This window comes from Passer montanus, unplaced genomic scaffold, assembly GCF_014805655.1.
Source record: "Passer montanus isolate IOZ18808 unplaced genomic scaffold, ASM1480565v1 scaffold114, whole genome shotgun sequence".
Classification (NCBI taxonomy): Eukaryota; Metazoa; Chordata; class Aves; order Passeriformes; family Passeridae; genus Passer; species Passer montanus.
Window position 1 is genome coordinate 1,445,368 of NW_024358058.1, and position 23,800 is coordinate 1,469,167.

Below are 23,800 nucleotides of genomic sequence, written 5' to 3' on the forward strand. Positions count from 1 at the left end.
CTTCAAGCTAAAAATTTCCCAGTATTCTTTGCAGTCACTAAAGTAAGTCAACACTCCTGCATTTTACTATTATGCTCACTCTGCTGAAAATAGCTGCCACTGCTTTCCAAGCAGCCAGTCTATAAAAAGGGAAATCCCAGAGCATGGAAAGAACTGTTTTAGATTTACAAGACCACAAACAGCAGTAATAATTGCTGTCATTTGTTTTTAAAAATATTATTATAAAGAAGTGCTCACCATCAAAAATTATTTCCATATTAAATCCCCTGGCAACTGTTCACAGCACACCAGGCACTACAACCCCTCTGAGGCTGCTGCAGCATCTCCCCCTGGCTTGGGGGCCTACAGCTCCAAGAAGAAAGCACCATACTTACAGTTCTGGTCAGAGTCTTCTATCAATATCCTCAACTTCTGCACACAAAGCTGGAAAAAACGACCACACCATGTTTATTACAGGTCTTAATTAAAATAAGTCCTCATGAAGTTTACTCAATACACAAGGAAGTATCTGACCAAGACCTGAGGTCTCCAGGTGAGAGGGTTTTGTTGCATTAAGAGGCTTCCAAACAAAAGGAACCTCTGCAGACTGTATTGATAGCAGTATATGAATAAAGAGTTGGGAAAGCTCTCAAACTCTGCATTTTAGAGTGAATTAAGTAGAATTTATACAGGGAATGCTTCAGTCTGCAGGATTGCACAGTGAGAGCACTTCAAGGAGCTACTGCTGTAACTTCTGGCAGAGGAACACAATCCCATTTTCCCTGGCCCTTGGGATCCCACAGCAGAGCAGAACAAACATTCTCCAAACCCAGGGTCCCACCTGGATGCTGGCGCTGTGGTTGGGCATCCCCGAGGACAGAGAGATCAGAACTGAAACAGAAGCACAAATTCCAGTCACTATTTCTGTGCTGGGAGTGCCTGCAACAACACCACCCAACAGCCCACAGCCAGCTCAGCTCTCAGGGAAAGGTGCTAAATTATTGTTTGTCTGTTTGCCTGGACTTTTGGGGGTCTGGGGGAAGGAAACAAGGTTGTGACAAACTTATCGTTCCATATACTGTAACAGTAATAAGAGGGCAGAAAAAAAAGTGTAAAGGTGGAAAAAGCTGCAACAGCCAGGTCAAAGCTGCTCTTTTTTGTTCTCACTAGGGTTTATTTCACTGACATCACATAGCAGTCAAGGCTGTTAATATGTCAGCAGCTACCATACAGCTGAATTTTTAATTCTGCACTTTCCTAATGCAATGGGATGCAGCAACAAATCCTGGAGTTTAATGTGATTAGATTGCAGCTTTAATCAAGCCAGCCATTGTTGATTACATGGGACACTTGAAAGCTCTGGCAGCACACAGCCCCAGTGCAGGAAAGGTGGGCTCACCTGGTAACTGCTGTTGGCACAGCACTGCCAAACAAGCCCAGCTGTGCCTGAGCAGGTGCCATGTGCTGCCCTCTGTCCCTGCAGGGAAGCTGAGCTGGACACTGTCACCTCCAGAGCTGGCAGGTGCCAGGTGCTCCTCTGGTGTCTCAGGGCTCGTTTGCTGGCTCTGAGTTTGACATCACCATCCCTGAGGTGTCCTGGGTGGGTGAATTCCCCCTCCACCCACAGTTTCCCCACTGGATCTCACTGAAGGCTACTCTCACCCACAATGGAATTCCCCTCCGTGTTATTCTCCCTCCCATCATGACACCTCATTTCCCTGAAGGAAAGCAGTGAGTGACAGATCTCTCTTCCCTCTCTGAACTGACCCAGCACAGCAAGTTCTGCACCATTATCCCAAGAACCCACAGGAGACAGACAGACCAACTGTGAATGTCAATAACCCTCTGCTCCACGCTCTGATATTGCAGCCAAGCCTGAGCTGCAATACTGTGTTATCTCTTTTTGCCTTTGTTTTCTCTCACCCTTCAAGTTATGGAGTTCATCTCCCTTCCCCAGAAACTGAAACTGCCAATCAGTAATTCCAATTGCCTCCTCTAAGGAATTACACCCCATTTTTAAATTGCAAAGTTGCAAAATTAAAAAAAAAAAAAGTCTGATCCATCATCACATCACAAAACTTGGCAAAGAGACATCACTTGTTTTAATTCCATTGCTGCTGGTACATTTTGTAGTTGTAGCAACATTTAGGATCTGGCATATAAATAATCTCATTGTCTGTACCTGGCTTCAGCCTTCAGCAAACACAACACAGCTGGAGTGACTGTGCCTCACCCACTGACAACAAAGGATTTCAGCCCCACAGTAGCACAAAGTTTGCCAGGAGACTCATTGCATTTTAGAATACATTAAGTTAAAGAAAAAAAGGTTTACAGATGGTGTCAGTTGATGACAAAGTTCATCACTTTTTTTTTCTAGGTTCCAAGTTTCAGTTCTCACCTGCTATTACTGTGTTCACACATTCATATAAGAGAGACATGGCTGAGGTGCTGAAACAGAAATCAGGTATATTAAATAAGGAATAAACCAGCACATTTTGAAGAGTTGTCAGCACTATCTTGGAGCTAGTTAGCACCTTGAACTTCACAAGACATTGTCAATATTCTGCTCCATATCCCTTCAAACAGATGAAATGATTCTCACTTAAAAACTGTTGGGGGGAGGAATTTTTAAACAAATGTTTAAAACCTCAAAAATCTTCCTGGAAAAGCAGCAAGTAAGAGCACTGTGACACAAGGAATCTGGAAGGAAGTGGTTACTCAAACTCCAGCACCAGTCACACAATACTGAAGCAATCTTGTCCAAGAATCAAATTAAATCCTCTGCCCAAGGTCAAAAATTGATGACAAGGCAGATGGAGAAGCTCAAGTCTCTCTCCAAGCGAGTGAGTCACAGCCCAGCAGCAGAGGCCTGGGATGCAGGAACACACTTCCCATCCCTGGAAGCCAGCAACCCATTTCCAGTGCCTGATTTCCCCCAAAACCCAAATTCAAGGCTGCTTGTGCCAGCTGAACACACAGACAGTGCAGTTCTGAGGATTGCAGAGGTCCTTACAAAGCCCAATCTGTACAAGAGGGAACCAGGAACCTCCCAAGGCCCAAAGGAACAGGCTCCAAGAGCAGGGCACAAGGGGAAGGAGCACAGCTCCAGTGGCACAGTGACCTGAGGGTCAGCTTGGGGTGCTGAGAACCAAGACCAACACTTCTGCTCCCTGGCCACGTGGTGGGCCAGCTCAGGGTGCTGTGACTCATTATGAGACCCAAAATGACTGAATGGAGACCAAGCCAAAGAGGACTCAGCCCCCACAACTCAGAATTACCAATGTGTGAGCTGGGGAGAGGAGGTGGGATTGTCCATCTTCCTGCTTTTTCTGGTGGGTTGTACCTGTTTGTTACTGCAGACACCTCCCTGGAGGTACCTGGATGCTGGTTTGTTCTGACCCTGCCTTAAAGGAATATGAGGATGGACAGAAATCATCTGGCTAGAGCTGCTCTCAAGGCTTAAAACCTTGCTCTGTCACATGAAAAGAAATAAACTTTTTCACTCAACAACTCCTGCATAAGATCACACTTCCTCTTCACAACAGGGAGAATCCATGTATTGCCTCCAAGGCATCTATTTCCTGATTTCAGTTCAGAGTTAAAACCACTACACCACCACATACCAGCAACAGACAAGGGACAAGGAAATAACTTCAACTTTATTTAATCTACATTTAGAACCTATCTGTTGTAAGAACCTCTTTCAAAATGCATCTGAGCTGCCAAATGCATGAGAAAGGCCTTTAATATATTCCCTGCCACACTACTTTGGTGGGTAAGGCATTCCCAAAAGTCAGGAATCAAATGTGTGAGGTGAACAGGAGAGGCAAATACACAGCTGAGCCCTTTTATACATCCTCTACAGTAATTTCTGGCTTGAAATGCAGTGAAAGGAAAGCAAATTGCTCCAATTTTCATCCATCCTTTGGAGAAATTCATGCTGACAGTCAGACACCCAGAGATTTTCCTTTAAGGTATTTTACCTCACTCTTGTTTTCCAGAAACAACCCTGATCTAAGATTATATTTTGATACTTGAAGCCAATATACCAAAGCCAATAAAAACTATAAAATGCATCCCCACCCCAGGTATTGACCCACCCACCAGGCCCTTCCCCAGTCCTGGCTGAACAAGGCAGGATCTGCCACACAAACCTGTGGATGAGGTTGGTCAGGGGCTCAATCAGCTTCTTTCCCAGTCTTGGTTCTAATGGAGTAAGAGCACCAAACTATTCAAAGAGAAGAAAAGTGACTTAATAGCTGCTTTTCAACAGCTTCAAAACATTATGTAAATTGCAGCTCACTGTATTTAAACCAAGCTATATTAACATATTTTTCCTTTGGTTACATTCACAAACATTAAAAGATAGTCCTGGTTTCTTTTTATTCAGATTGAATGGTAACTATGCTTCCCAGCAAGAAATCCATTTTCACACCCAAGGTAATTTAATGAGAACCCTAATCCTGTAAACAAAAAGCAGAATACTTGCCAGTTTTATAATTTTAATGAGAACCCAATTATTGGTTGACGACGTCATCAACTTGAAGAAGAGCGGAGCAAGGGAAAGGTAATTTTTGGGATTGCGTCGAGCCAGCTCACAAATAACATTTACTGCAGCAGACTGCACACCTGGGCAAAACAAGTGGGAGAAGCACAAATCTCATCAATGCCTTCATTGTAATTGAAGTTTCTGGTGCAGAACCCCCACAGCAAAAGCAGCTGAAGCTTCAGACCTGTGTGTCCAATGGTTTGGCATCATTCCCAACCCTGAGGCAGTAAATACAGGGATGCAAAAGCAAACTGAGAAAGGGTTTTATTTAATTCTGGCTATTTTCTAATATAGCAGCAAGCCAGGTATCTGCTTGGGGTCCAGCATGAGAAAGAACAGCACACTGCCACATCTCTGCCCTGGACTGTGGAGAGCTGGTTGTGGGACACACACAACACAATCAATCACCCACCAGAAAGTTTCCAATCACTCTTGACTTCTCTGAGATGTATTATTTAAAAATGTTTAAATACAAAACAAAACCAGTAATTCCTTAAGCAAACTGACTGGACACTTTCACTCCCTTCTCACTGCTCAGCCTCTGACATGGGTTGTTGTCAGTTTGGAATGTTTTAGTCTAGACAGGCTGGGTCTGATGGCAGAGAGCAATCCTTCACTCCACAAAGCTTAACAGGCAATTTCTTCCTCTCTCTGCAGGTGAGGGATTTTTCTTTCTTTAATAACATTGTCCCTGGAAGATGAACATTCCATGCCCACAATAAAACAGTCCAGGAAATGCAATTAAATTTCTCCCTGTAATTGCAGATACAAATCAAGTGGAGATTGGATACAGACCACACGCAGAATTCCTAAAACAAGTGTTTTGGTGCAGAGAGGGAACACCAGCACCTCCTAAAGACTGAGCAAAAATGTGAATATGACACCCAGCAACTGCACCTTTTCTGTGCTGCCGCTGACCTGCACTGACACAATCCTTGAGGGGCCCAAAGAGCAGTCTGGACTCAAATAAATAAACAATACACTAAGGAACATTAAATAATTTTAAATGTGTCCACTGTAAGTCAACAACTGCAGCTTGCTAAAAAAGCACAAGTAGTAACAAAACCAGGACCCCAAACCCTGAAATCAACTGAAATATTTTCAATAGCCAAGTTCAGTAAGCAACCAATCAGGAAACTTTAAGCTGCTTTGTCCATTAAGGTTTAACCCACTGATACATTTTCAGTAGCTTTGGGTTTGAAGAAATAGACATTTTAAAGAATGTATTTTTAATATGGCAACACCCATCAAAACTTTCCTATGCTCACCTACCCTGAAAAAGGTGAGTCAGTGCCCAAAAGATGATTACAGCATTTTTCACGCACTCTTTTCTCCACAAGCTCTACAAGCACATGGACCTCCATGAGTGAGGGAAGAAGGAATTCACTAAAATCCACTCTCAAGAAATTCACTAAAATCCACTCACCAGGATCTGGATCTTCAAGTTTCTCTTTAAGGCGAGGAAATGCAGGACGGAGGGACTCTGGGTACTTCAAAAAAACTTTGTACATGATTAACACTGCCTTCTTCCTGATGTAAGGCTTTGTGTGAGACATCTGTGAAGGAAACAACTGCAGTCAGGCTCTGAGCACATCTGTGTTTCCAGAGCTCCTGTGCTCACATTGCTGTCACCAAAGCTCTTCCTGGGAGACTCAACTGCTTTTTGAAAACTCAGCTTTGAGGCAAGAGCAAAATACTGTTGTTTATCACCAAAACTAATGAATGTATTTGAAAGTGATCCTCCTGATCTAACTAAGGTCTGTAAAAGCTTCCCAGAACCCCAACATGAATGCAGCAGCAGGTTTTCAGGTATCAGTTCTAAATTTAAGATATTTACCAGATCTGAATAACTTAACATTCTGTAATTATAGAGTAAAGTTATTTCAACCTTATCAACTCACCAATGTCATGATGTCATTTGCCAAGTCCCTGGCAAGATCTGGAGTAACAAAACAGGACAAGCCAGTCAGTGCAACTCCAGTATCATACTGGTTAGGGCTACTCAGATCCTGAAAAAAGAGAAACATGCTCAAAAATTTAAGATCACACAGAATGTCAAGAAACAACTTCCTCAGACTAATTTTATTCAATCAACATAAATGAGGCAGAGCTTCAGCTTCATGGGAATATTTCTATTTCAACTACTAACACCTGCTAAACTACAGCCAGCCTGGGGTTTAATAATGGGCACAAAGAACCATAATTAAACAAGAGATGGATGACTGTAACATAAAAGTAATCAGAGAGATCATACCTTGGTGGTGTTTGGGGAATAGAAATAGTTTTTAAACACTCATTACAGGACCACAAACATATTTGAAAAACCTGGTATTAACCAGGTATTAAACCAGTAAACAGTTTAATACCAGTATAAAACCTGGTATTAAACACTAACCCTGCTAAGTCCAATTCCAAGTGTTATCAATTTCAGTGGGAACAAGCACTCTTGGTGAGTGGTGTTCCACCTTAATCTAGCAGAGAAATGAGATTATTCTTCTCCTGAGCTGCTGGCAGCGCCACAACTACCAGTCCACAAGGACAGGACATGAGTTACGTGTGTGGAACACATTTATTGGTCAGGTTCCCTTGGATCTATTTGTAGTCAGTATCCTACCCAGCCCTCCATAGTCTTTCAGGTCTTTCTAAGCTTAAGTCACTCACCCATAGTAAAATTAATTTATGAGTATGTTCAAGTAGAAACTATGATTTGTGCATCAGGAAACACAAACTGAACAAGCTGCACAGAGCATTCCCACATGGACTGCTGAATTAAGAGTCCAGATTCACATGGATACTGAAGCTGCTTCAAGAGAGCTAAACATAGTCAGGCCTTTGGGGTTCTGTGCCATTTACATCTCATTTAAAAACCTGCTGCAGGTGGTGGGAAATTAGAGTCTACTTTAAGAATAATGCAATCTACTCCTTAAAGGAGCAAAAAACTGCAATTCATCCTGGCTCTAATGTATTTTGAGAACTGATAAATCCTTCAAATCTCAAGCTGTTGGATCAATGAAACATGAAAAGGCATAAACAGAGATTTTTATCTTTTATATAAAAACTTGGGTACTAAGTGGAAGTAGCCAGTAAGTGACTGAAATTCAGTAAAATAATGAGTCCATAATAAAGACAATAGATATTCACATTGAGCCCAGAATAGTTCAAAAGATAATGGGAAAAGCACTAGTTCTTCAGGGAAGATACTGGATAACATCCCACTACTCTTCTCAAGCAAGGAAAACACATTTTGGTTCCTCAGATGGTAAAAATGTAGGCACATCTTGTACTTGATCTGTCAAGTTTTAAAGCAATGATACTTAAAAAATGCAAGTTAAGAGCTTTAAAAAAAAATCTGTGGCTTCAAGAATGGGAAAACTATGCTGCACACCAGTAACTCTAAGTTATCTTGCTTTATAAAAATGAATACACATGTGGGTACATGAATACAGAACAAAACTTTCCATATACTCTTCACCATTTTTACACCCAATTCTACCAGAGAAGTCAAAGTCTGATGTGGAGTTACAGACAAAAAGATCCCTCACAAGTAGAAGTGCTGTGGAGCCATGTCACTCCTGAGCCACTGCTCATTTTACTTCAGGAATGGGGACAGTTTTCCTGCCTGTAACATTCTTATAAGCACTGCCTAGAGACCAGCAAAGTTATTTCTGTCACCATTCTCTGTGCTGAACAAACACAGAGCTGGTATGAGACAGCACAGGGAGAGATGTGCACAGCTCCTGAGTGTTTCATTAATCCCTCTGCTTGTGGAATGACAGGAGACTGCAAATCAAGAATTCTGCTTAAACACTTCTGTATTCCTCATGGAGAAATCCTCAGTACAGATATGAAAGTACAAGTAGGGAGAGAGTGCAAGAAGAAATGAAGAACTGAACATTTACCTTTCGGATCTGATTAGTTGTCAGCATGATGACATCAGTCCCCTCATGAAAGCACTGGGAGGCAGCCAGGTAACCAATGCGCTGGGAAAGGCAAGGAGGAAAACAAGCTTTGTTTTTCAAGTCAATTTAGACAATGTTTAAGTGGAAGACAGCTGGTGGCTTTATAAGCAATATTAAAAAGATGAGTAGGTTTGTAAAAGAAGAGGAATGAGAGGGGTCCCCTAGAAAAGGAGGTTTATATCAAAAAAGAGTAAGTTCAGACAAGTAATGTTCTGCTGATAATTTATCTGTCTTAGGGATAATAAAACCACCTTCACCTTCTCTATTTTGTTACAACACAGTGCAGTGACTAAGAAGCTGCAGAAATAAGGTAGGATTATCTACTACAATTATTTTGTCTGTGTTAACTCCTGAGTTTCAGGTATAAAGCCCCATTTGGAAATCATTCCTTAGGAAGCAACATTCCACCCTGTTTGGTGAAAAAGGTCTGCAATAGACTATAAAATACATCTTTCAAGAAAAATTATAAAGCTATTACAAAATAAAAAATGCCTGGTACTAAGAATCTCAGGTAGTCTTCACATAAAAATACCCTGGATTTTCACAGAAGGTATCTGACAGCTTGGCCAGGACAGCTGCACTTACAGAGAACTCACCTTGAATGTAAACTTGGAAGCACTCATAACTTCAATAATGTTGAAAGCAGCCCAACTGATGTCATAGCCCAGCATCTGTAACTGTGAGCAGAGAAGCCAAGATAAACTTCTCAAATAAGACACTCAAGAAAATAGGTCAAGAGTCATGTCCCAAAATTGAAGATGCAACAGGAGTCTGAAAATGATACTGTAAGGCATCACAGGTTTATGAGCAACGTACCACTCACAGTAAGTGAAAGACTTCACAAGTTTTAAACAGTTTGCATCTGTTCCAGGCTGCCCAGAGCAGCTGTGGCTGCCCCTTGATCCCTAGCAGTGTCCAAGGCCAGGCTGGACAGGGCTTGGAGCAGCCTGGGACAGTGGAAGGTGTCCCTGCCATGGCAGGAGGATGAGCTTTAAGGTCTCTTCAAATTCAAATCATTCTGTGATTCTATGATATGCAGTTATATAAGAATTGGTGTGAAGGGTTTTCTTCCTGTTTTTTTTTTTAATAAAAACCATAACAGAGCCATGAAAAGAATTCTTTACCAAAATTTCTGTCTTCTCCTTGTCAACAAAGGACTGAGCAAAGAGAAACAAACCAAGTTTCAAGTACTCATGTCAGTATGTCATGAGAACCAATCCAGTTGAAAACAATTTCTTTTAACTTGTTTGCTTTAAATGAGGTTCACTTCCTGAGCCATCACAATTAAATCCAGTTGTACCAAACTGAGCAGGAACGTGCAGCCTCTGACGTAGAGCTGGGGGAGTGCTGTCCCCACAGCCTGCACTTGGAGCAGTCGAGGCAGAGCAGGCACCCAGACCCGAGGCTGGCTCCAGATCAGCTGAAAAGAACAAAATGCAGCTGCAGTTGCATGGGATCCCAGCAAGGCACTTACGTAGGTCAGTTTGCAGACTGCGTTTGCCTTCACTGCGATGTTGTCCTGCTTCAGCTCCTGCTTGATCTCGTCGATGCACTGCGAGATGTATTTTGCCTGAGGAAAACAAACAAAAATTTGAGCTCCTCCACCAGTTTCTCAAGTTTCCAGCATGTTGGTGGGGAGAAGCAGCAGAACTCCATTTGCAAGCATCAATCTCACACACACACCATCTAGTGAATACTTAATTCTGACAAAATTACTTATTAAAAAGAGCCACCACAATTCCATTACAAAACCAAAAGTATGAGATGTTTCTTTGGTGGTTGTCCCTTCTGCCTCTCCCTCACAATTACACCACTCACTCAAAAGCTCTACATTCAAAAATCTGCAAACATGAAGTTGTTCAATGGAGACTGAGTAGGCAGAGGTCTGAACAAAACCACAGTTCACCATTGCTAGAAAACTCACTGCCTCCAGAGGGACGTCAGAGAACACCCGCTCATTACGTGACAAGAAGAAACTGTCAAGCACTGCTAACAGCCCACAATGAAAGGTGACTGATGAAAACAGCCCATTTTTGGACATGCTGCCAGTGAAGACACTGTGGGTGTGCACCCACAGCACAGGGACACAACATGAGGCTTGGATGGGACACAGGTGCTTCCTGGATCCCCCCAGCCATGGAAACCTCCATGGAAAGTCTGAACCCCTTCTCTGGTTCTCAACTTCCATGAACCCTTTTGCCATTTACACATTTTGATAAATAACAGTTATTTCTATGAATCTCTCAGCAATTCAAAGAGCCAAATGTCACAATGTTTACATTTAAATATTGGTGCTTCACATCTTTCCAAGCAATCACATCTGTGCTTGTGGGAAGGATGTGGCAAACATGTGATTTAAAATTATCTGTACAGATTTTACTTTATAAGCAGAACTTGCTCAGCCAAAGATTTTCCAGTACACAATTAATTATTATTTAAGTACTGAAGGCATCTGCTACAGGAATCATGAAAACCTAAATGCAAAGAAATAATCTCTCTTTTCAAAGCCATTCATGCACCAGGGTATTTCACATTCCCAACTGCCAGAGGAACCAGGTCAGAACCAGATTACCTAATCCCTGCCTGAATACCACTGCCTTCCTCCAAAATGATATTTTCAGCATAGAAGCGTCTAGTGGCCTGACTTTAATGAACATTTTTCCCCTTTACACTAATTTTTGTGTATTGATACAACCATTTTTTAGTCTTTTACAAATGTCCTGGAGTGACACTATTCAAGTCACACAAGTTTGCTGCTAGAAACAGCAGGTGCAGAATGGATGGAAATCAGCCCTGGGGAAGGACTCGGGGTGTTGGTGGGTGAGAGGCTCAGCCTGCCCCGGCCATGGGCACTGCCCCAGAAACCCCCCCTGTGCTGGGCTGAGCCCCCAGCGTGGGCAGCAGGGCAGGGGGGGATTCTGCCCCTCTGCCCCTGTGCTCAGCTCAGACCCCCCTGCAGAGCTGCCCCAGCCCTGGAACAGCAGCAGGAGGACGTGGAGCTGCTGCAGCCAGGCCAGAGGAGGCCACGGAGATGCTGCCAGGGCTGGAGCCCCTCTGCTCTGAGCCAGGCTGGCACAGCTGGGGGTGTTCAGAAGACACATGAATGAACTAGAGGGAATTCAGGCTATTCCTAAATGCCTGTGTTTGGGACAGAAATACTATCCTTACAGTGGGAATTCTCCTGTTAAAGAAGGGCACTGCAAACACCAAACAACCCTTTCCTGTAAGCAGATCCCTTCTGTTCTCCTTGGATACAGGTGAGTGGATAACAACGGCCAAAACTGGAGATGGCATCACCCCCAAAGACTTAACAACACAGTGACCAAGTGACTTTACCCAAGAGCAGATTTGGGATTGTAAACCCTTCACCTGAGAGTGATCCAGGTCCTGACAACTCACATGGGAAGTTCAAACTCTTGAGTATAAACTAAAAAAAGAATTTCTGAGGGTAGAAAATACTTCATTAAAAATGCTGAAAGAATGACTTACACAACATGCAACTGATCCACAAATATATTGTACTTGGCCTTGAATATTTTATGCTCACAGAAGAGCACACTGGAACAGTGTCACAGAATCCTTCACGTGTGTATCTTGTTGCCACATCCTGGGCAGTGAGGCCAGTGATGGTTCTCAAGGCAGAAGGACACTGACACACACAGGTTCTCAGTCTTTATATCCATAACCAAAAGCCTCACTTATTTCCCACTGCATCTATCCCCACACTATTCAAACATTAGCTTCATCTTCCTGGCAACCTCTTCAGAGTTGAGCACAAACCACTGTATGAGCAGGAGAGGTGGAAAAAATAGAGTACAGAGGAGTTCAGTAGTGCCCAGCCTGGCACAGCTGAACAGAAGCTCCAGAGCCAGCAGCCCCAGCATCCCACAGGCAAATCCCTGCCTAGCAGTTAGTCCAGCTTCTGGAAAAGCATATTACAGAACTCAGAATCAGATCTGCAACTGAAAAAAGGGATTAGAGAGAGCAGAAAGAAGTTCTTCTGAAACAGCTGTACTTCAAATCCCAAAACACTCCAAGGAATGGCAGGCACTATATATAGAAAGCTTTACAGGATCAGCAGGTATTAACTTTTTGTTAATCCTGTGGAGTGGCACTGCCGTGAATGAGCAATATGAGGAAAACTGATCTATTCAGCCTCCCTCCTCAATCTGAAAGCCAAGCACCACACCCAGCTGGATCTGCTGCCTCACTTCACACCCACAGACCTGGGAGGGAACCTGGGGGGGAGCAGATCCTCAGTGAGGCTCTGGCTGTGCAACCCTGACCTGGGCACAGCGCCAGCCAGGACCTGCACCAAAGCACTTCCACTGACCCACACCCACAGCCCCACTGCAGCCCACAGCTGCTCAGTGGGGTCACACCATGTAGCAAAAGGGACAACAACCACTTGATGCAATGAAAAAAATTCTAGTCACTCAGCAAGGCCTAAATATTTGGAAGAAAAAAAATCTTTAACATTTACATACTGACACAGCAAAAAAATATGGGTATCTTGCCCAGCACCGATTATGTCTTTGCATAAATCCTTCTAATACAGGAATTTCCTAGTGTGGTAATTAAAACCAAATATTCCCCAGGATAGAAGTAGCTCCATTTTTCCTTAAATGCTTTTGAGGTCCCATGAATCACAGAATCATTGAGGTTGGAAAAGCCCTCTAGGATCAACAAGTTCAACAGTTGTTAATCCAGCACTGCCATGCTCACCACTAAAACATACCCCAAATGCCACATCCACACATTTTTTTGAACACTTCCAGGGATGGTGACTTCACCACTGCCCCTGGGCAGCCCCTTCCAATGCCTGACCACCCCTTCTATGAAGCAATTTTTCCTAATATCCAATCTCAACCTCACCTGGTACAGCTTGAAGCAGTTTCCTCCTGTCCTGTCCCTTTGTTCCCTCGGAGCCCAACCCCCCTGGCTGTCCCCTCCTGTCAGGAGTTGTGCAGAGCCACAAAGTCCCACCTGAGCCTCCTTTTCTCCAGGCTGAGACTCCCCAGCTCTCTCAGCTGCTCCTCATCACCCTTGTGCTCCAGTCCCTGCTCTGGACACACTCCAGCCCTCCACTGTCTTTCTTATCATGAGGGGCCCAAACCTGACCTCAGGATTCAAGATGGGGCCTCAGCAGTGCCCGGAGTTCATTTATGCTCCCAGTATTCATTACAATACCAATATATTTCTTAGCTATTAATTCCTTACTAATTCTGTGGCAGTACAATTTGCAGTTTTGTGCTGATGCTCACATCCTGGCCAGCTGACTGAGGAGCATTTGTAAGCCCCAACATTTCCAGAGCTGTGGAAGTGCCCAGCCAGGTGGCTCTGAGGGGGCCAGGCACTGCTCAGGCAGCCCATGAGGCACAGGAACCAGGGGGGGAGCAGGGGCAGAGCTGCCTGCCAGTAGCAGAGCTGAAGGCTCTGAGGGCAGCAGACAAGGAGCTGAGGCTCTCTTTTATTCCTGCTAGGCTGCCAAGTGGGAAAGGAGCCTTGCCTGCCTCGGTGGAAAGGCTCCTTAATGAAATGCTATAGCAACCACTCTGGTAATTGCTCTCTCTCCCAAGGAGCGTTACAGGAACACGCCCGGAGCAGCCCAGCTCAAACCCAAGTGCAGCCTGCAGCCGTGAGCAGAGAATACCCAACAGAGCTGTGAGAGCAGCACAGTCACAAATGCAGTTCTCAAAGTATGCCAGCAACGAGACCATGGAATATTTTATATCCATTAACAAACTGCACGAGCTGTTTTTTAAAACAAGCCCGAATTCCTCAAGAATTCAAAGATCTCACCTAGAAAATATGTGCATTTAAATGATTGTGAGTGGCTAAAATAAGAAAGGAGGAATCATGAATCAAAGACACAGTCTCTTGAAATGGAAGGAGGAAGGGGAGAGTGGGTCATGGTAAGAAGCCAAAAATGCCATTTTATAGGATTTTTCATTTTCCAGCCATGTTTTTTGACTTAACTTTGAAAAACACTAAAGCTTTATTCCAAGCCAAAACAGAACTTGGGGTTTGCTGACAATTTCAGAGATGCTCACAAAAGACTTACCTTTCTCAGGCAAGCAGTATGTGAAGTTAAAAAAGTCACTAATCTGTACAACAATTACATTCCTAAGAAATGTGACTCTCCATGCTGTACTCTGTCATTACCTGACAGGAACACACCAATAACTGGGATGGAGATCACTGCAGAACCTTTACATTAAATTCAATCACGTAAATTACTCATTTCCAGTAGTCTTTAAGAAGCTGTATTTTCATCTCAGCCATAAACCACCTTCTAAACTCAAGAGAAAGCAAACTCACATTCCTACCACTTCAGGTTGCAGTCCAGCAAACCAAATGCATTTGATCTGAGATTCAACCTGTCACTGCAACATCCAAGTGCTTCCATCTACATGAAAGAGCAAAATGTCAGTGACCATTAGTTGTTATTTCTCTTGCACTTCCAGGGTTAAATACAGTGTTTTAAGGAAAGAATTATTAACAGTGAGTGCCGCAAGAAGCAAGACATTTTCTGATATGTCTGAACTACACCATGGTAAAACAAATGTTTGGAATACTTAGAACATAGAAATAAGTAAGCACAAAATATAACATTTATTCTGTTCTAACCAGTATAGGATTTATCAATTTTGGACTTTGAGATGAACTCCGTGAGATCACGCTGAGCACAAGCACATGATGGTCTCACATGAGAGGAAGATGCCCACTGCTGCAACTTCCTAACATGACCACGATGCTCAACACCAAAGGCACTCACACCCCAAAACACCTTGTGGAGGTGAAGGAACTTTCAGATCTGCTCGTGCTTCAGGCAGCAGATCCCATTCACAGCACAGATCAGCTGCCTCAGAAAGAAGGCTGGGAAGAAATATTTATCACCTGCCAGGATTCTCCCAAACCCCCAAAAGCAGCAGTTGATGTCAAACAGCACTGAACCAGTCAGAGAACACCTCTGGCTTTTGCAGTACCTGGACACGTTGTACCATGACAGTACTGAATGAATCAACTGAAGTAACAGCCAAGGGCACTGAAGAGCAAAATGTGCTGCTTTCTACTGACTTGGACTCAGCATTAGAGATCAACATATTGATTTCCATAAAAATACTGTATTATTTAGCTACTGTAGAAAAAGCTATTTGAGATAAATAACAGGATCTTTTGTTAAAGCTACTCCATGGCTGGATAGAAGGAATTCCAAGGCATGTGCTCTCACACATGCTCCTCACAAGTAACTTCACCAAAACCATGGCAAAGCAGCTGAGAGGATCAGCACTGAGTGGGAAGGTGCACAATGTTCATCTTGATGGGTTTACACATCCAGCAGCTCAGAGGGCACTCAGCTGCAACAAAGGGCTCAGGAAACTGCAAGGCATTTTCAGAAAGCCAAGCTTATCTGTCACTCAGCTGTTGATGAACAGCATTGCTGTACATGTTTTAACATGCCTTAGTTTAGCCCTTAGTACCCAGCTTTCCAGGGATTTACTGGCTCATCCTGAGGAAGGCTTAAGATCCCAGCCCAATGTTCTGAGTGACAACACCAGAGGCACGAGGTTCTGCTGGTTCATTTGCAGCAGACTTTTATATTATTTATTAGAAACATGATGCATTACCCATTGCCCCCTTGTCTGGTACAAGCACAGTGAGGTCACAAGACTCCTTGGCCAAGCAACACAGAGGAAGGAATGCAAAAAGTAGGTTTACAGTTTTTCCTTCTGCTAATGTTTGCTGAAGTTACACACACCAACTGAAATCTGGAATAATGCATGCACACATCCATCCTAAAGTGACTCATAAGCCAATTAAAACCTTTGGACCTTATTCTAAAAAAGAGAAATGCTATCTATGCAAGTACTGTGCACCAATTTCAGGGCAGACATCCAACCCCAGACCAACCACTACAGCCCCTTAAGGCATGGCCAAAAAACACACGGGATCTTCTGAACAGGTTTGTAACACAAAGATTGGGCTGCAGGAAAGAAACAGCTGTAGAGTTGCAGCTGCTTGTCCAAAGTGACTCCAAGCACCTGCAGCCCCCCTCCAAGCACTGGGGTGTTCTGGCAGTCTCCCATGGACAGCTCCTCTTTGGTGGTTTACCCAAAGACAATTTGGGATTTCACATGAGCCAACCTGGCCCCCTCCCAGGTGGGCAAGGCCAGGATCACTGCTGGCACCTAAGGAATCAGGAAAGTGGCAATCAGCAAGCCCCAAACACCGGTAAGTCACTAAGAGGCAGCAGCAGCAAGGGTCTAGAGATGTCCCTTAATTATCTCCAGTCTGATCAGTCACTTAATATAAGCACATCTCCAGTCTGATCACAGTATTTGTTAATTTAATTGCACAGCAATTAAACAATCCTCAGGGGTTTGTGCTGTCTAAGCCATATCCGAGCCTGGAGAGATGTGTCAGATAAAAGTGCTCATCCTTGCAAATACAAGATGTACCCAAGTTTTATTTTTACATTACTATGTAAAAAGCTATGCAAGTGTTTTTACAGTAGATTTTCCAACTTGCTTGTTCCAGACATCTCTGTGCAGTTTCAGGCTCTGATAAAGGCAGGCTTCATCAAAGCACGTGCTTTGCTGGATGCATAGGAAGCAGTCACTTCCTCCAGGGAAACTAAAGTAGCTATTGTTGCTGAGACTCAGATGACTGAAGTAGTTCAGGGAGAAACCAAAAAAAGATGCCTAATGACGTATTAATACCAAATAAAAATGTAACACTGAAAGTACTACAAAGCTCTAACACTGATTCATGCACAGCTGTGAATACTGTGAAGTTATGGAAAGGTAAGGAGGACAAAGAAAAAGATGGTTCATGGCCATTCCTGACTTCTTAAATTCAGTACAAATATTTGTGTAATTAAAGTAAGTTTGTTCACCTCCTCCCTGCTGTACAATCACACCACTCACACTAAACAAACATCCACTCTCAAGGCTGAAGCTGATTAACACAGTGATCCATTTGGAGCAATATATTTTATACACTTTGCCATAGATTGAGCCAACCAGAAGAAACTTTCAACATTCCCACATTGACACCTCCCTCCATTTATACAGCTTCCAGCACGGGGATTTCTCAGCAGAAACTGTCAGGTTTGAACATCTAGGTCATCGTGGAAATAACAATAAAAAAGAAACAGCTAATACAAAAAACAGCACTCAGCTATGAGGTTTACAAACTGACTGGTCAGCCTGCTGGGCAGTGACTGAGGGGGGCTGGCAGGAACCAAACACTTCTAATACCCAGTTCCACTCAGGATTCAACAGGGCTCACTTATTCCAGTTACTTTCAACATTTGCTTCTTATTTTAAAAAATCCACTCAGTCACCTTACTGAGCTACTAAAACTGCCACCACCAGTCTTATTTTCTGCAACTTTTACCCTATTCAGATATTCTTATGCTTCCTGACACCTGGATTTTAGCAGACTCCCCCTTAGATAACGAAGCATTTCAATTCCTCAGTGTGAATGATCAGCAGTTTTTAATAACCCAATGAACACAAATGCTTCCTTGTAACTGGTCCCATGACTTGGTTCTTTCTGGTGTCTCTCATGTAACATTGACCTTCACAGGGCACCAGGAACAGGATGTACTCCCAAGAACACTCCCAAGTGAAAAACCTAAAGGTGCTGTACACAAATGCCACCACTAACTCACACTGTGGAGGAAGAGGTTTTCAGTCACTTTCATGGACACTGATGGAAAGAAACCACAAAAAAAACCCATTTTCTGCACTCAGCACAGGACAAAGATCTGCCACAAAAAGCACCAAATAAGCAACTCTTTGCAGTTGATCACAGTGCAGAAATGTAATCTGTATCCATATTTTACTTTGATTTCTCTGGCTGTTTTTCCCCTGACTTCACCAAAGGAACAGTGGATGGTCACTCCATTTCTTAGGTAGCACAGCTCTTCCTCTGCCCTGGACCTGCCTGGGCACAATATTTACTTCCACATGTGCCAGCACAGATCTGTCTGCAGCATTTCAAACCCTCAGCAGAGGCAGCTATAAAACGATCAGGACTGGGAGCAAAGCTATTATCCCCACTTATGCCACAGTCAATTAAGTAATATTTAATACAGGAGAAAGCAAGAAGCTAATGAAAGGCAGCACTAATGCAAAGCCTCAGCTGCTCCTGCCTCTAATCACAGGAGAACAAGCCCAAATCTTGGCTCATGTGCCACGCTCCAGCCCCTGTGTCCATGACACAGCAGGTAAGGCAGGACAGTGACCTGGGCCTTACAGGCCAGTCCCACACTGGTTTCTCACCAAGTGGTGTGAGGTCCTTATCCAACCCTCTTTGTGTATTGTTTCTGCTTCTGTCTTTTGCAGTGATTCACACGCGGGAAGAATTAACAATAGCAACTCTGGATCCACTTGGAAGTGGGTGGAATAATGAGCTGCCTTCAAAGATACCAACACGTATATGACACACAGTAACTGATGGAGCAGCAGAGCCTGAAAGAGCTGTCTGTCATCAATGAACTGCACTGCCCAGCAGTCGGTCTGTTCTGTCAGGCACCAACAAGCTGTTCAGCATTCCTCAAAATTCCCTGATTATGTTCCATCCCACATCCTTTACCACCAAATACTAATACTGCACCAGTGGTTAAGGCCAGGCCACCAGAAGGCACAGCATGAGGAGGCCTTCAGCCTCACTGAGGACAGGCTGAGCCCAGAAGAGTTTTGTGATGTGAAAAGATTCCTCAAAACTCTCCACATCGTCGTTTCATCTGAAAATGTGTCAGAAGAAGCTGGAAATCAGCAGTGGAACACAGCAGCCCTTTATTTAGGGGGAAAAAGCTTTTTTAACAATACAAATGCCCTGTCCTCAGGTAACACTCAGTAAGCAGCAAGAAGCCACTGGCAGGTTGGAAAGCCTGGGCTGACAGTAAACCACACATTTCACAGCATGACACACAACACTCCTCCCATTTAGTATTATATTAGTAACTGAAGTTAAGTTTTTTCCCAGCCAGCGGCACTGATTGCTCCTTTCACTCTTCCGAAACAGTTTAGGGGACAAACCAGCAATGAGATTCTTATCACCCTACACCAGAGACAGGAAAATGTGAATTTTTCAATATGATTTTTCCTGAAAGTATCAATTACCAAAAACATGAAGGCACACACAGCAGTCTCTGAGAAAAGAGGGGGACAATCTTCTCACGTTATAAGAGAGGTGCAGATATTTAGTACAGGACTTTTTAAAATCCCTTCTCTCTCCTTAAGTGTCCTGCAGTAAATCAAAGACACCTGAAATACAGGGCTACTGTCTGAATGAGCCTAAGCACACTCATTAATACCTGTTTCTGTTACTTAATCATTTCAGTTTTCTAAAGGAACATCTCACATCAGCATCTGACAGGAGCTTCCTTGTTGGGAAAAACAAACTTTTAACTGTGAATGAAAAACACTGTGCAAGGGCCAAACAGCATCAAAGAAATATCCTGTCCCTTACTGCACATTTAGGAGAACAGATGTAATTTATCAGTTTGGACTATCTTGGCAAAAATCCAGTATATTTTACCAGCCTGTGGTACAAGGCACTCCTCTCCTGAGCATGCTGTGGAGCAGATCCCGAGGCAGTAGGCACAAAGTAGGAGAAGTTACTCCACGGCATACAAAACCAGCTAATAACTGCTGAAAAGCACCACTTCCATTAGCAAAAGCATCCCTTTTCCAAATGAAAGGGAGAGAATGAGGTATTGGAAATGAAAAGTCAGGAAAACGCAGTAGGATCAAATCTGGCTTTGAACTGGCACTGGGAAACACCACAGGAACGAAAGCATCTGTTGGAAAGTAAACACAACGTGTCAGAGCTGGGAGGGAGCTAATGCTGCTCTGCCACCTCACTCCTGGCACACAGCACTTACCCCGCAGGACCAGGCAGCTCCAGCACTCCCCAGAACACAGGAAATGGACACCGAGCCTGCACACAGCAGTGGCTGAGGTAACCACCTCCTCTCTCCTACCTCGCATCCTTGGGGGAGTCCATCCCTTCAGTTTCAGTGTTTTAAACTCAGAATAAATGGGTCACACAATGGAAATGCCTCTGACAGGGAATTAACACTGCAGAGGCTGTGAGCTCAAGGGCCAGGCAGCCTCCAGCACTCTCAGCTCCTCTAAGGAGCTGAGGAGCACACAAAGATCATCAGTGAAGAGATGTGGCCTGCTCTGACTTCAGGACACACCTTGAGGTGTGAGATTTAGGGCCACAGCAACACAGGAAGAACAGAAACCCACCAAGCAAGTGGAGCTGTCAAAGAACTGCACTGAGAAACCCACTGTGAACTGGGGTGTCAAGCACTCCTAGAGCCTCGATGGGCTGTGAAACACCAGATATGCTCATGTGGTACCTGCGTAAGAAGTAAAAAGGAATAAAACTTTCCATCTCAGATCTACAGGAGAGACTGCCCAGAGAGATGAGGGAATAAGTGATGGCAGATTTTTCCATGTGATTAAATTCCAAAACATAAAACCCAGGACATGTAAATAAACTAACCTACTGCTAAAAGCACAAGTAAATCAGAAGTCAAAACAACAATCTTGCCTTCATTTCTCTTCATATCACTGCTATTTAACAACCACAGCAGCTCCTTTCCAGAAACAACTCTTCCTGGAGAAACTCCTGTTGAGCCAAGACCAATGGCCAATATCCTCCCCACTAAAGCACACTGTTTGTTTTAAACAAATCTGCTTTTCTGAACAAGATAAGAGTGCCTGTCTTAGGCTTAGACACTTATCTTGAGACACACAAATGCTGGTTGAACTACAGCACTGGAACAACATTTAACAGATACAATGAACAATGGAAACACTGTAGGGAAAAGAGGAAGAATTTCTACAGCTAGTTCCTCTAAATCAGCATTCTGATTTTGTAACATCACCTGAAAATTAGCCAATGTCCCTGGCCACTGCCTGGAAAGCACTGAATCCACACCCAAAAGCTCAACAGCAGGTTTACAGCTCTCTCCAGCCGAGCCAGGAAAAAGTACAGTCCTTTCCTGGACTTGCAGTCACTCTCTGGAATTAAGATAAATGTTTGAAGGATTCCCAAACACACAGGTTTTACCAGGGCAATGTCTTAATCAGCTGAACACATCCTGGTATGGGCTTTAATTTTTACTGTGCTTGTGATGCTATTATCCCTACTGTTATCTGTCTCAAAATCTCACCTTTTGTACTCCAAACTGAAGAGTTTAAAACCCCACCATGGTGCAGCCCAGCTGTTCTGAGACAACATATTGCTCTGAGCTCACTGAATCCCAGAGTGTGCACACACCCCAGTAACAGCTTCCTACAAGTACACATAGCCCTACAAAATTGTCCCAGGAGTGTTTTTCCCTAACTCCAAAGGACACCAAAGCCAATGCATTTTAACCATTTCTGTCACAGACTGAGCACAAGCTTGGTGTGGCTTGCAATTCTCTTTATGAAGCTGTTTGTCACAAATTTATTTTAGAAAAACCATTCCATTCTTCTCAAAGAACTGGTGCCACAAAGGCCTGGACCTTCACCAGGAGGATCCTCAGGGCTTTGACAGCTGATGAAACACTCTCTGTCCTATGCACAAAGGAATAAAGCAGATTTACTAAAAGCAGCACACCACATTGGAGGAGCTCCATAAGAATACTGCTCACCAGGTCCTGCTCTGGCAGAACACACTAGGCTCATTAATTCCATACAAATTTCCTGTTGCCCCTTCATGGTGTTTCCCACATTTTTCAGGGCACTGCACAAAAGCCCTGCCTTCCTCTGTCACCAAACCAATATCACAAATTTAACATATGCTGAAATAAATTGGATTCAATCATCCTGGTGGGTCCCTTCCAACTCAGCATATTCTGTTAAAAACAGAAATTTTCCAGGTATGCTTACTACCAAACAACCCCTTGTCCTGTGCACAGAGATTTTAGAAGTTGTATTTTTTGTTTCAGATCAATAGCAGCAGCAAGGAAGATCAGTTTTCCTAGTAAAGTTCTTCATTTAGTTACATGTTTACAACTTTTCAGCTTTTGATAGCTGATACTGACTCCACAGCCACCCCCCACCACACCAGCAGAGCCCAGCTGTCAGACCAACGTTAAGAAAGCTCCCCAGGTTTCATGAGTTACTTGAAGATGAACATAAATGACATTGGGGCCCGTTACTTCTCAATTACCATGTGACACTTCACTGTGGAGTCTCACATAACACGTTCTTGATGACTAATTATTTCACCTATACTAATTTCCTGATCACGTGCTTCTCACACAAGAGTGGATAACAGGCCGACACGGAGAACTGACTGCTGCCTAGAAAAGCTCTGAGAGAAGGACATTTCAGTCAGGAGAGCCTAAACATGAATGGTCTGAAAGCTGAATTAGGAGCTTACTTCTCCTGCACAACAGCTTCAGGGTGAAGAATACATAGCTGACTACAGCACGTGACTGTAGGGCTGGAGAGGAAGGAATTCCTCTATATTATTTCTCTATAATAATGTATACATTTGCGTGTGTATATACATGTCTGCATGTCTATCACAGATCTCAACACCACAGCACACTGAACGGAAAGGTGAGCACCAAGCATGACCCTCCCTCATTAGCTGTCCTGCTCTCACCCAGCCTGTCCCTCCTGCCCCACACCCCAGCGTCACCTTCCTCGTTCTGAGTCCCGCTTCCCCCTTCCCAAAGCAACATTCCCTTCCCAGACCCGGCCCCAGCGGCCAGCGGCGACATCCCCGGGCCGCAGCGCGGGGAAGGGTCCCCTCACCTCATCCTCCTTGTGATTGCGGATGCCGCGCACCAGGTCCTGCAGGTTCTTGTCAAACATACGGTCGATGCTGCCCTTCACCATCTTCAGCGCCATGGCGGCGGCGGCGGGGCCTGCGCCGGGCTGAGGGGCCGGGCCCGGCCGGGGGGGCCGCCGCGGTGCTGCTGCCGCTCGAGCCGGGTGAGAGCAGCGGTGCCGGGGCGCTCACATGCCGAGGGGAGCGGGAGGGCACGGGCGGAGCTGCCCTGGCGGACGGGCGGGCACAGGCGACCCCGGCCGCGGGCACAGCTCCAGGCGGCGCTGGGGATCCGGCACCGACAAAATGGCGGCCGGTCAGCTGAGGGCTCGGCCACGCCCCCCGCATGGCCACGCCCCGACCGGCGGACCACGCCCCCAGGCCAACACCGTCCGCTGTGCTGCTCTCCAGCCCCGCCCACTCCGTCCGGGCCGCGCCTCCGTCTGGCCACGCCCCCGGAACGGCCCTGGCGCCCCCCCCCCCCCCCCCCCCCCCCCCCCCCCCCGCCCCAATGGGA

General features: G+C 44.5%; 1 protein-coding gene across 2 annotated transcripts in view; it reads right to left on the reverse strand.

Annotated features, from left to right (window-relative positions):
* Positions 1–23,623, reverse strand: part of AP3D1 (adaptor related protein complex 3 subunit delta 1) — a 43,545-nt gene extending 19,922 nt beyond the window's left edge. Inside the window, exons 1-11 of one of the 2 annotated variants that reach the window (XM_039696816.1) lie at positions 23,268–23,623; positions 9,962–10,057; positions 9,084–9,164; positions 8,428–8,508; positions 6,430–6,537; positions 5,955–6,084; positions 4,469–4,608; positions 4,134–4,207; positions 2,378–2,427; positions 821–870; positions 375–423 (exon numbers count right to left, since the gene is read on the reverse strand). In XM_039696816.1, the coding sequence (XP_039552750.1) occupies positions 375–423; positions 821–870; positions 2,378–2,427; positions 4,134–4,207; positions 4,469–4,608; positions 5,955–6,084; positions 6,430–6,537; positions 8,428–8,508; positions 9,084–9,164; positions 9,962–10,057; positions 23,268–23,363 (955 nt within the window). In that variant the 5' untranslated portion in view covers positions 23,364–23,623. The remainder of the gene's footprint in view (positions 1–374; positions 424–820; positions 871–2,377; positions 2,428–4,133; positions 4,208–4,468; positions 4,609–5,954; positions 6,085–6,429; positions 6,538–8,427; positions 8,509–9,083; positions 9,165–9,961; positions 10,058–23,267) is intronic. The other variant, XM_039696817.1, reaches the window with a different exon arrangement.
* Positions 23,624–23,800: the final 177 nt, after the last annotated feature.